Consider the following 13,210-nt stretch of genomic DNA (forward strand, 5'->3'; position numbering starts at 1 on the left):
GTACTTTTATAGGAAACCCCAAAGACTCTTGTTGAAATCACCTATCTACGGAGTATCACGTTGTTTCCTTTATTTTGCCCTTTATTTTTTTTTTTTTTTTTTACTAATAACAGTATACTTTGTAAATAAATTCATTTAATTTATACTTCGTACTTCTTATAAATTGTATTAGTAACATACGTTTATTCATATATGAAAGGATCTAATCCTATACACTTCGTATTTCATACATATGTGTAATTGCTGATTTTGTTTTTAAGGTAGGTAAGATGAGTTGTCCTATCGGATTGTAACCTCTCACAGGTCAATCCGATCGAGTTGTAGGCTAAACACTTTAAGAGTACGGAGAAAGGGTAAGGGAAATAACAAATAACTATTATCAAAGTGTCCTTAATAAAAAATGAACTCCCAACTCCCAACCTCAAGGTTGAAAAACTCAATCCTTACTTTTCTGCCAAACTTTGCTTGGTACATATACTTGCTTAATTAGTTTATACGAAGTAATTTTTTAGAGATAATCTGGGAGCAAATTCTACTTTGTCTCTTCCTATTCGAAAAAATAACCTTTTGTCTCTTACTACCGTTCTTGTTATACACGGCAAGTTGGCAAGTCAAGTAGTCAACTAATTTGACAAATATAATACTATGTATTTCCATAATTCCATTCCTACCAACAAGGTTTTCTAATGGATTTCTTAATACCTTGATCCTTGACTAGGAAAGCCTTGCCAATGATCATGAATGATGGTCAGCTTATTTACAAAGCTAATTTCCTCCCGATCAATCAACTATCTAATTTTCATAAAAGTATTTAAAAAAAACAAAAAAAACTACTCCATATGCTTTAATGATTTTACTTGACAAGATTATTCTATGTGGATCATAAGTAATTGTATAGAGTTTTTAACATTGATCCCTAGGAAATTTATATATAATTGGTTACAAAACCCAACCCACAGCACTGAAAAATTGAAAATATATCAAAAAATTTCTTGGCCATAAAAAGTCAAAAACCCATACTAAAATCTTTATTCTAATAAAATTATAGTGATCTAATCTGAAGTAACACAAGTTAAATATATATTCGATAAGTAGTAGGCACCTCTAAACATGAATATAACCATATAAATTATATAATGCTGTAATTTTATACGCGCTTGCAAACTCACAGAGCCAAGTCATAAGACTCGGCATATTACACCGAGGACCAAAGATTGATGCACCAACCAATACACACCCTGGCCAACAACCATAGTGAGTAAAATGAACTTGCCAATATATTTCAAGTACTCAAGTACAAACAACATAACAAACTTTATAATATCAACTCTTTACACTTGTAATCAAATCAAATACACCAATTATTCCACAAAATACTTGTATAAAAGATCTTACAACAAAAATTAATTAAACACCCACTAGACTTATAAAACAAGAATCTTACAACCAATTCCTATTTTCCCACTTTCCATTCACATTTTTCCTCACTTTTCTCTTTCTCTCTCCTCCCTCTCTCGTGCCTTTGTGAATATGCACACGGTTGGGCTGAATTGGAAAGACAAACTCCATAATTTTACTTTCTCTCTCCTCTTTTTCTCTCACTGATTGAGCTTGCTCAAAGCTGCCAGCCTACTCAAATGCTTTTCCTCTGACAATCACCTCAAAAAATATAAAAATTTCCAATTTTTTTAATAAAGGAAGAAAATTTAGCAACACCCATTAATTAATTTCTTCATGGGGTGCTGTCAATCCTCTGAAGTTAAACACCCCTTTAACAGAAATTCTAACCCGCCTTTTCACCACCAGCAAACGCCGTCTACGGCTGACGTCGGTGGAGTTGACGGCGGCGCCGGGGGCGGAGGTGGGGTTGTTGTTGGTGGAGGAGGTGGTAGTGGAGTTCCTGCCTTTGCTGAGTTCTCGTTTGCTGACTTAAAAACAGCAACAAATAATTTTAGTACAGAAAATATAGTGTCAGAAAGTGGTGAAAAAGCGCCTAATCTTGTTTATAAAGGCCGTCTCAAGAATCAACACTGGATTGCTGTTAAGAAGTTTACCAAATTAGCTTGGCCTGATCCTAAACAATTTGCGGTCCGTTTTTATTTTGATTATAAATATGGGTTTTGCATAAAGTTTATATCTTTTTTGGGATACATTGTTTTATTGGGTTTATTTGGGCATAATCTTATCTGGGTTTGTTTTTATTCATGAATTTGTTGATTAAATTGTTGATACATTGTTTATTTGGGCAAAATGATTTCAGGGTGTTTGGTAATTTTGCTGTTAAAATTGGTGATACATTGTTTCTTTTGTGTTTTTGGCAAAATGAAGTTGAGTTTTTGTAAGTTATGTTGTTTTTAAGGGATCAATGCATTTTCTTTTGTTTCCTTTTTGCTTGCTTTTATGCTTTTTATTTAGCATAAAATTGTGATACATTTTTGGGAAAAAGTTTTATCTGGGCATTTTTTAAGGCTTTTAGGTATTTTTGTCTTTTTTTTTGGTGGCCTAGTGTTTGATATATTGTTTATTTTGTGATTGTTATAATTGTAGGAGGAGGCTTGGGGAGTTGGTAAATTAAGACACCAAAGGCTTGCAAATTTGATTGGATATTGCTGTGATGGTGATGAGAGGTTGCTGGTTGCTGAGTTCATGCCTAATGATACTCTTGCCAAGCATTTGTTCCACTGTAATTTGTTCTCCCATTCCTGCTTGTTGCTTCTAACTTATCCTTCCAACCGATTTCCGGCCCCGGATGTCGGTGTAGGGTTTCTGTTCTCTACTTTGATGTGGAGATAGATAACTATTTGATCATGCTATTTAGATTTGCAAATCTTTTTATGTGGGATAAGTCTTATGCAGAAGAGAATATTGGTCTTTGAATGACTTAAATGTTGTACCTGATTTTTATGGGCAAACATGTTTTTTTGCCCATGTTTGTTTCTATTGTGGTAAGGCAGATGCCCCTTGGTGGTCCAAAGCATTGTTGTAAGGAATGGGATTTATGCTTTATCTTGACTCCATGTGATAGGTGTTAATTCATTAAATGATGCTATGGTTTGTTTCATCTTTGTTTGTCACTCACTCATAGTATTTATTGAGTGTTCTCCACTTTTTAGAGGGTGTACTAAGACTACTAACTACATTATATCTTGATTGCTGTGCTTCCATACTGCATTGATTGTACATCGGGTTTCTGGTTGTCCGGAGTGTAGAAGGTTTGAGCCGTATATTTATTAGCAAATGCTCATTTGAACTTTATGACTTTGGTCTGTGGTCTATAAGTAAGATTTGGGTTGTTAGCAGATTGGTCTGCTGATGGAGTTCATATTGCTCAATCATGTTTTCTTGAATTGTGAGAGTAAATGTATCATATTATGGATAATTGGACATTGATTGTACTATCTGCTGCAAAGTAAAGCATGGATAAGGGCCATAATTATTAATGATTAATCTCCTCTTGACTTGAATTAGAGAAATAAGTAAAATTGGTATCTCATTTCTGATGTGGCAACTGATAAATGTGATTGCTGGTGAGCGGTGACTGCCTGACTGGTGTTAGATTACTTACAAAGATTAGAGTAAGACATTGCCTTGCTAGTGAGGAAATTGAGCTGAACGTGGTATTGCTTTTCTTTGAATTTTTCAAGCTCGTGTAAACACCATATTATCATTTATAACTTCTCGAGTGTCAAATGTTAAGTATGACTAAAAAGGTTGGTTTTTACTGTCATTTAGGTATAGGTTCCTGTTCTTGCTGCGTTATTAGTTTGTTGCGTTTATAATTCGTAATTGATGATCAACTTTGCTTACATTTCTGTTAGTTTTATCTTATGCCTTTTTTTTTGTTCCGCAGGGGAAAACCAGACAATTGAGTGGGCAATGCGACTGAGAGTAGCTCTCAATGTTGCTGAAGCCTTAGATTACTGCAGTTCTGAAGGCCGTCCATTGTACCATGATCTAAATGCTTATAGGGTTCTCTTTGATGAGGTAGGATCATTGAAATCCAAAAAACTTTGATTTCTCTTCCTTTTTTATGCAAATATGTTGGTCATTTTCTAAGTTCCACACATCTACTTGATTTTGTGATTTTATGGTGGCTGTTGTAGAATGGTGATCCTAGACTTTCATGTTTTGGATTGATGAAAAACAGTAGGGATGGAAAAAGTTACAGCACCAATCTTGCCTACACTCCTCCAGAGTATCTTAGAAATGGTAAATCACTTCTCAGTTCTGCTTAGACTACTTATTCCATAAAAAAAAATTCTCAACCATCACAAAGTTGTTTGAGTAGTCCTGACACTTCCTTGTATATTTATTACTGTCTTGTAGTTATAGTACATGGTATACTTCGTATATCTTATGCTTATAATGTCAAGTTGTTCATTTCATCTACAGAAGAAACTGATATGTGTTATTAGAATATAACTGGGGGTATGAACATTTTTACATCTGGACTTGTCCTGTGGCTGCTTTGGATGTCTCTTTCTCTGGTGAACAGAGTTTGTAAATGCATCTATAGTTATGACTATTTGACATGAGTAGAAGTGGTGAAAAGCTCATAATTGTTAATCAGCTTGGAAAGGGTTAAGGGTCAATAAGGTTAAGGCATGGGGATACATGAATCTTTTCCTAGTTCTGCTAGGCTATAGAATGATTTAGATATGTTAGCTGAAGACAGCTTTTAGGCATTTGTATCTCATATCGACAGATGTCCAATCTTGGATAAGCTATTTTAGAAAAGATAGTCTCAAGACTTCACCCCGTTTAAGCTGGCTAGATCAAATTATGGCTGGGAGCTGCCATGAATCCATAGGCAGTTTGTGGCTTTGTGCAATGCTTCTTTATAGCTTTATTTTTTAATATGGAAAATATCATGAATTTTCATTACAATACAAGAAAATAGTATAGCAAATTATACTCCGTAGGAGTAATACACAATATTTTGGGGGAAATTGAAGTACTCTTTATCTATTTACAGCATGTTTTTTGGGTTGGAAACGGATTCAATCAAACCATTACCGTTACCAAGTGTTTGGTTAGAAGGTTTGGGTAACAATTAACATTACCTAGGGGTAATGGTTTCCACCTATTGGTTACCTCTCTAAAATCTAAGGTAACAATCAGGGGCGGATCTTGGTTAGGGCGGGTAAGGGCCCGGCCCCCCTTAAGCATATTTGAGTTGTTGATTATGAGTAATATGATGTCTAATAACTACAAATAAAATGTTGTGGCATAGTGGTTAACTATTGTATCTTTGTGCAAAAGGTTGAGGGATCAAACCTTGGCCCCCTTAACTTTTTGGCCCAAGATCCGCCACTGGTAACAATTATCCTTACCCTTCTCAAACAAAAAGAAAGGGAGTTAAGTTTAAGTGATTCCTTTCCATGGTTAAACCAAACAAATGAAAAGGCAAGAGTTAAATGATTCCTTTCCTCCCTCTTATTTGTTTCCGTTCCACTCTATTTCCAATATTCACACCAAACACCCCCTTAATATATTAGAAGTGTTCTCAAGTCAGTCCACCTGCCACATGCAGACATGCCTCTTTAACCCCCACCTTCCCCTCAGATTTTAACATAAATAACCTAACTGTTGAGCTATGTAATCTTATATGTTCTCCTATTCATAATAAAATATAATAATAACCACATAAGGAAGAAAATAATTGAAAAAGAGACATTCATCAATTTCATGCATTATAATGTCCATTTAACAATCCAGGGGACCAAAAACTAGCTGATTAATTGATGAGGATACTCAGTCACACCACCCCTGTAAATAAACCTTCCCCCAGAACCTATATCTAGAGATCACATATCTCATTTGATTAGAAGGCTCAGAGCACTTTGGTAATACATCCTACCATACCACTGGTATAATTAGGACAGTGTATTATAATTTATCCTTAATATACTTGAAAATTGAGATGAATTCAACATCATAAGTAGGCTTCCTGAAGTGATGATACACTTAAAACACTACACACCACAAATTTGCAGGGCAGGGTCCTGTCGTCAGGCTTGGCCTGCTACTTTCTGCCTCAACCAAAGAAATTGCTGCTGCTTTTGAGTGATCATGCTGGGCTACACGCCTCAGCATGCAACCTTCTGCTTCTAGATCATACCTTTGTTGTGGATTTGGGCTTAAGCCCTACATAAAACTTGTACATGTCTTCTTACCTTGGTCCATTTACAGCTTTGTGTGCCAATTGTGACATCATTACTCATGGTTAGTTGAAATGCTGGCATGCCTAAGTAGCAAGAACTTTGTGCACTAGAGCCGAAATATAAAATGCAGTAATGTGCTTGCATTGTACATTAGTACTATTACAAAATGATTAGTCTTCAAACTTCATCAAGCTGTATTGAGCAAAACTGCCAATCTCACACCCTCTCCCCTCATCCCCTCAAAAAACAAAGTGGTAAGTTTTGGGCTGACATTCTAGCATGCATTACCTCTGACTTCCTTTTTTTGTATTTCAGGAAAAGTTACTCCTGAAAGTGTTATTTACAGCTTTGGTACAATTCTTTTGGACTTGTTGAGTGGAAAGCACATACCTCCAAGTCATGTAAGTAAATTTGGTCACTTGATTTTACATGACTGCTAGATGATTGATCAAGTTTTTATCCCATTGGTAATGGCTTAAACATAATTTATTTATCAATAGTGTAATACCAAAACTTGCTGTTGCATCAAGCTTTTGCAAGAGTGCATTCTCCCTCAGAAAATAATCACCTCGTGTGCCTTTATTGTCCCCCCCCCCCCCCCAAACTTTATGTAACATATATTTTTGAAACTTGTCTTAACATGAAGAGTTTTGCAATCACGGCCAACATCCAATAATATACAAATGGATTCAGTATGGGTGAAGTTTTGATCACTCTAGGAAGCATGCTGCTTTTAATCATTTTTTTATGAGTTCTTATTCTGGAATTGCAGCTTATTTCATAGATATTGCCTGCATTAATATATATCAATAAGATAGTTGATTATAGACGTGGGGAGTTGTGGACTTCTATATTAGTGTATAAAAGCTGGATTTACTTCTGGATATGAAGTGATCTGGCTTAACAACACTATTGTTTTTCTGGCTGTATATACATTTGTTATATATTTTTCCATACTCTTTTTTGGTTGAAGTGGTTGTTCTTTCTTCATGTGCCTATTTCATTTAGGCCCTCGACATGATACGTGGCAAAAATATAATCCTATTGATGGATTCCCATTTGGAGGGAAAATTTTCCACTGAAGAAGCCACTGTAGTTGTTGATTTGGCATCTAAATGTTTGCAATATGAACCTCGGGAGAGACCAAACACCAAGGATCTTGTTTCAACACTTGCCCCATTGAATACAAATCCAGAAGTAAGGACCTACATCTCTCTTTTACTGGAGCTTGTCCTGTATATTTCTTTTGCAGCATTATCATCATTGGTAAAAAAAATTGGGGCTACTTGATTTCTCTCTTTCTCTGCCATATTAGAATGTACATTTTTCATATACTTCATCTTGAGCTTCTGCCATTAGTAAATGTAATACTTGACATTCAGGTTGCATCACATGTCATGCTTGGGATATCACAGCAAGAAGAAGCACCCTCTACCCCACAGCGGCCTCTTTCGGCGATGGGTGAAGCATGCTCTCGGAAGGATCTCACAGCAATCCATCAAATATTGTTTATGACACACTACAGAGATGATGAGGGAACGAATGAGGTACTTGAACTATATATATTAATATTTAAATTGTGTGTGTGTGTGTTTTTTTCCCCTTTACCTAATTTTCTTTTGGTTCAGCTGTCTTTTCAAGAATGGACACAGCAAATGAGAGATATGTTGGAAGCGAGAAAGCGTGGAGATCATGCTTTTAAGGAAAAAGACTTCAAAACAGCCATTGACTGTTACTCTCAGGTATCTTCATGCTCTTTAAACCATGAAGTTTTCTGGATTATTGACCTAAACGTAGGACGAACTAAGTAATTATCTTTCCTGAAACGCATCTCATCTTAAAGTTTATGTTAGTGTAAATTATCTCTTCGACATACTGTCCTAAATTTAAGACTTTCAAGAATACTTATTTTGGTTGCAACTGTCTGTTAAAAAAATAAATAAAAAAAACTCAGAAGGGGAGAGATAAAGGAAACTATGACTGTTTCCTGTTGGACTGAAAGTCAGTAATTGGCCTTCACATTGAATTCATCCTTTCATTGGCGAAAGCTAGTAAATTTTGGGGTTTTGATGAATCTATCCTTTTTTTCCCCTTCTGTTCGGGGTCTCCTTTGGGACAGTTTATCGATGTGGGGACTATGGTTTCGCCAACTGTGTATGCAAGGAGAAGCTTGTGCTACCTCATGAATGACCAAGCAGATGCAGCCCTAAGAGATGCAATGCAAGCGCAGTGTGTGCACCCTGATTGGCCAACAGCCTTCTATATGCAGTCAGTTGCCCTTGCTAAACTAGACATGCAGAAGGATGCTCTTGACATGCTGAGCGAAGCATCTGGACTTGAAGAAAAGAGGCAGAAAGGTGGAAGAGGTTGATCATCCAAAAAAGGGTAGATTGACTTTTCTCTGAACCCGAGTGTCTGTAGAATCTGAGATGGAAACAGAAGATTCTTATTGATGCAAAAATTGCATCATGTTATACTTTCGATTGTATGATTGTGTGGTCATTGTAAGTTATTGGGGGGCTGTAAGAGATTGAGAAAAAGAGGGGGAAAAGTAAAAATGAAAATGCAATTTGCAAACAAAGTTGCAAATTATTTTTTCACCGTTCATTTTGATCAATTTGACGTGCCAAATGTGACAACTATTATAGCAAGTCTTGAATAGAGGAATGAAATTAGCATTTCTTCTTTACATATATTTTGTACAGGCAACTTGTTTGAACATAAAGAGAATTATTGTCAATTTATAAACCGGAAAAACTTGTCGCCTTGTTGGTGTGCGAAAATTGCTTTCCATGTCTATCATTATCAACTTTTAGCTTCTAATCAACTTCCTGAGTCCTGTTAAAGACCTTAAGGTGTTACCATTGTTGAATTTCCCGTCTATGGTTTCACCAAGTTAAGAATAAGAGGTGGCCATTGGGTTGGGCTGGGCTGGGTTGGATTTGTCGATTTGATGATGTCCCATGAAGCAATTGATAATTCGATATGGGCTAAACTGGGTGGGTCCCTGGCCAATTCAAAGTTTTCAGTGCCATGAATAAAATAGTAAAATATATGGCCAATTTACCACAAGACTGTATTATGAAAGGGGATATGAGGAGAAAACATAGACTTGCTGATAGTTTTTGCTTGATCCATTTGTTTTGTTTTTATTTATTATTTTATTATTATTATTATCATTTTTTTATTTTTTTTGGACATATGGCTTGATCCAGTTGAAGGAACATACAAAAAAGAAAATAAATACCAAACATTAATTTTGCTATACTAATAACACATATAGCTTTGAGTCAAAGTTACTCTGTAACTAATTATAGCCATTTTACCAAAACTAGTAAACAATATATCGAGTGTAATTTAAAAGGCAATAGTTTTACTACAAGCATAGATTTCGGTTATGTTGGATTTCGGCTATACTAATAATATGACAAAGAAAAAAAGAGAGCATATTATAAAATGGGTATTAAAACACATCTTATGCTCATGTGGTGTCGAGTTTGAATTTCTCTCAATAACTTTATCTCAGTTTAGAGCACTGCCTATAAACTTCATTCTCTTACCCACATGAGAACATGTTATCTATCCACAACCTCAATTTAGCGACCCAAACCTTATTAGTATGACTTATGTAACACTTATGCAATAGATAAATTGCTTATGTTTTCTATTTGCTATGAGCAGTATTTGTCCCTTGAACTTCAGGAAAAAAGCATGTGGTATTGTGGTGCTACCATATCTGATGGTATGTGTTGCCATTTTGCCAAATATTACTCCTAGTCAGCCTGTAGTAGCTTCAGAAATAAGCTAATAATGTTTTCCTCGTAAAATCAACCAGAAATTACATAAAAGTTAGAGAAAATCACAGTTACATGAACATATGTTCCCCACTCGTGCACTTGCACATTTTATGGATCATGATATAATAAAGCTCAGCAAAATCATGTGATGATTCTGATGAAGACACACCCTTCTGAATGAGTAATCCATCGACCTGGGGTGGAGTAGCCGACATAGCTGTATACATATGTACCATAAATTAGATAATTATATGTGCGGAAACCTTGATAAGTCGGTTTTAGAAGTAGAGGAGACAAACACGTCATTTGGATTCGTGTTTATTGTCATTTTTGTCAACTACTAGTTTATAATGGAAAAATAAAAATTAAACTTTTGTTTTGGGAAAGGTAATCAGGTACAGATTAATTTCACCGTGCCTTTTGAGAAGTGATTGATTTGAGAATACGGGGTAAAACATAGGAGTTGCTGTAACTTTAACATGAATTGGGAGACAAAATTGTCGCTGCAGCAAAGCTTGACAGCTAATTTGGACCTTGGTAACCAAGTAAAGCTAAGAGTCTAGGAGAAAGACATGCCATGAAATAAGCTGATGTTAGCATTAAAATCATGTTACCTAAATCAGAGTATTACAAAAAGAAGGGATTCTTTTTGTCTTGTTTACTTCATCTAATCTACACATTTTACAAGCCAAAAAACTTCCATGATAATCACCCCATATATATATGTTCGAAACTTGAAAGAGTTCATTGTAAAAAGATGGCTAACTCTCCCTCAAATCAGCCTATTCGTTCGATTAGTTTGCCATCGAGACCTCACCCACTAGTCCCCCAAATCGACGAACATCTAGCTAGTCTAAGGTCTTTCGAGGTGGTTTCTACCTCGGTGTCTCAATTATCTTCACTAGGCCACAAACTTAACATCCTTAAAGATGTGTATGATTGTTTGGGTGATTTGATTCTCCTCCCACAAAACCAACAAAAACTTAAGCAATACTCGAATGCTGGATGCATCGATGAGTTGCTCGATGGATCATTAAGGCTCTTGGATGTGTGTGGCATTGCAAAGGATGCATTGTCACAAGTGAAGGAGCATATGCAAGAAATACAATCTTCTCTTAGAAGAAGATCCAATGCAGAGTTAAGCATCGGCGAGGAAATGGTTAGGTATGTGAATATGAGGAAGAAGACTAAGATGATGATAAAGAGATGCTCAAAGGAAGTTAAGGGTATGATGAAGAAAAAAACTACCTTTCAAAAAGATCATAAGAATGTTGCAATGGTAGATGTTTTGAGAGAAGTTGAGGGAGCAACAGCTGAGATTTTCGAGTCTTTACTAGAAGCAATTTCAGGGTCAAAGGCGCTATCTCATAAGAGACGTGCTAGTTTGTCTGTTGTTATGTGCAAGCTGATTAGGTACCAAAATGAGTCATTTAACAAGGAAGAAGAGGTGTCAAAAAATGAATTTGAAGATATCGATTCGACTTTGAGTTCTTTGATCAATGCTCAGAAGAAGAGGAGCTGTCTCAATGTAGTGCAAGCTGAGAATTTGAGAGGAAAGTTTGTCAAGTTAGACTCAACAATTCAGGATTTGGATGAAGTGTTAGAAGGCTTGTTCAGGTGTCTGGTGAAGACCAGGGCAACCCTCCTAAATCTCAGCTACTATTGAAAGCTGGAAAATCATCAAAAACCACCCCAAAAAAAACGAAAAACCAGAGAAGTTTACAGTAAAATCTCTGAATAGAAATCAGTACCCTGCCTGGCCAGCCTCGATTTTGTCCGGGTTTGGGCAGCCTTTTTCCGGTTTGAAAATCACGCCTCGGGTAATTTTTCCCAGTTTTGGGAACATTTTTTGGCCTGAAATGATATTTCAGACTATTTTTGCCTGAGGCACGATCCAATCAAACCCGATTTTTACAGTATTGATGTCTTTTTGACTTTTGAACCCAAAGTAGTGCTTGGCCAAATAGGTCAAGCCTAAATGGGCTTCTTTTTTTATCGTGACCTGATTTGGTCCATGATCACCTCTAGAAGAAATGTCATATATGTATAGATTAGTAAGTTAGTCTCAATGTTCTTCTCATTTTCGTGTTTTTGGTCCGTCAAGATGTATATTGTAATTACTTTTTGAGTTTTTTCTTTTTGAAGTTATGTATTGTAATTAATTGTATGATTGTATCAATGGCTGTTTTTTTACTCAGTTTCAACACTATCATGATAATTACCTTGTTATGAAAAATCCCTCATATTTTTTTGGCTTAATCCAAATCAGGTCATGCGGTTTTGGATGTAATAATTTAGGTTTGAGTTAGGAGATTCGGATGTTGTTGCTTTTGCCAGGTCTATACATATCAGTATGTCATGGACTTATTCAACCAACAAACAGAAGCATCTGCCTGCATCACAGGATTATGCTGTCAAATTATTCATAGTAAATAACATGTGCACAGAGATGACCTTACAGGACTTGAAAATGCTAGTCATTCGATCATTTCATAATAGTATAATCAATCACTAATTCAAAACCGTTCGTGCGTTTTATTAAAAAATCAAATTGCCAAGAAAGAAACATCAATGAGTTTTCCCCCTGAAGACATGTTGTCAGAGCCATCAGTGTGTAGCCTCATCTTCAGGAATTTTTTAAGCTTAAATTTCCGCAACAAGTTCAGCACATAATTATGAGTTAAATAAAAGGAAACAGATTGGAAGCTGACATGTTAGCTAGCAAGAGCTGAGGAAAAACAGGAAAAAACCCTTTGGTTGGATTCAGGTTCTTTAGTAAAGGTATTCATTCTCCCTTAAAAACTCGAGAGCTATATCTTCTGCAATAACTGAATCCCCAGATCTCATTATATTGCTGATTCATTCTATGAGCATTATCAGAGAGGCTCACAATATCTAAAGCTGCCTTGATCTTGTTTAGTGGCGGCAAAAGTCTTGTATGCCAAAATAGGGGAGCACATGTCGATATTTAGAGGCACTGCTAGTGATTCAATTCTTTGCTGCATACAACGTAGCAGCCCCAAGACACCAGTCCGAGTCTGTGTACAAGGTAGGAGTTATTTGCCGCCACTATAGTTTAGTGTACACGCTCCTTTGGCTCCTTACATAGATATACATGCACCATAGTGACATATTTTTCTTGCTTACTAATTCCACTATTACAGACCATAGTATAGTGACATGTCTATCTAGGAGTTATAGGAAACAGAGTAAATACGGATAATCATATTGTATGTACATGTTCGAGTA

The 13,210-nt window shown here is 36.0% G+C and overlaps 2 protein-coding genes across 2 annotated transcripts; both read left to right on the forward strand.

Annotated features, from left to right (window-relative positions):
- Positions 1–1,407: 1,407 nt before the first annotated feature.
- On the forward strand, positions 1,408–8,904 carry LOC110740112 (probable serine/threonine-protein kinase At4g35230). The gene is made up of 9 exons (XM_021920611.1): positions 1,408–2,088; positions 2,548–2,683; positions 3,851–3,984; positions 4,104–4,209; positions 6,480–6,565; positions 7,173–7,361; positions 7,547–7,711; positions 7,793–7,906; positions 8,284–8,904. The coding sequence occupies exons 1-9, from the start codon at positions 1,735–1,737 to the stop codon at positions 8,533–8,535; spliced, it is 1,536 nt and encodes a 511-aa protein (XP_021776303.1). The 5' UTR covers positions 1,408–1,734; the 3' UTR covers positions 8,536–8,904.
- A 1,658-nt stretch (positions 8,905–10,562) lies between these two features.
- Positions 10,563–12,290, forward strand: LOC110739946. The gene has a single exon (XM_021920422.1). It carries the CDS (start codon positions 10,569–10,571, stop codon positions 11,625–11,627), a length of 1,059 nt encoding a protein of 352 aa, XP_021776114.1. The 5' UTR covers positions 10,563–10,568; the 3' UTR covers positions 11,628–12,290.
- Positions 12,291–13,210: the final 920 nt, after the last annotated feature.

This window comes from Chenopodium quinoa, unplaced genomic scaffold (assembly GCF_001683475.1).
Source record: "Chenopodium quinoa cultivar QQ74 unplaced genomic scaffold, ASM168347v1, whole genome shotgun sequence".
Taxonomy (NCBI): Eukaryota; Viridiplantae; Streptophyta; class Magnoliopsida; order Caryophyllales; family Amaranthaceae; genus Chenopodium; species Chenopodium quinoa.

Coding starts and splice junctions, on each gene's coding strand:
- LOC110739946 (XM_021920422.1), top strand. CDS start 10,569: ATGTTACCTAAATCAGAGTATTACAAAAAGAAGGGATTCTTTTTGTCT.
- LOC110740112 (XM_021920611.1), top strand. CDS start 1,735: ATGGGGTGCTGTCAATCCTCTGAAGTTAAACACCCCTTTAACAGAAAT. Junction 2,684..3,850: donor TGCCAAGCATTTGTTCCACT/GTAATTTGTTCT, acceptor TTTGTTCCGCAG/GGGAAAACCAGACAATTGAG. Junction 4,210..6,479: donor TCCAGAGTATCTTAGAAATG/GTAAATCACTTC, acceptor TTTGTATTTCAG/GAAAAGTTACTCCTGAAAGT.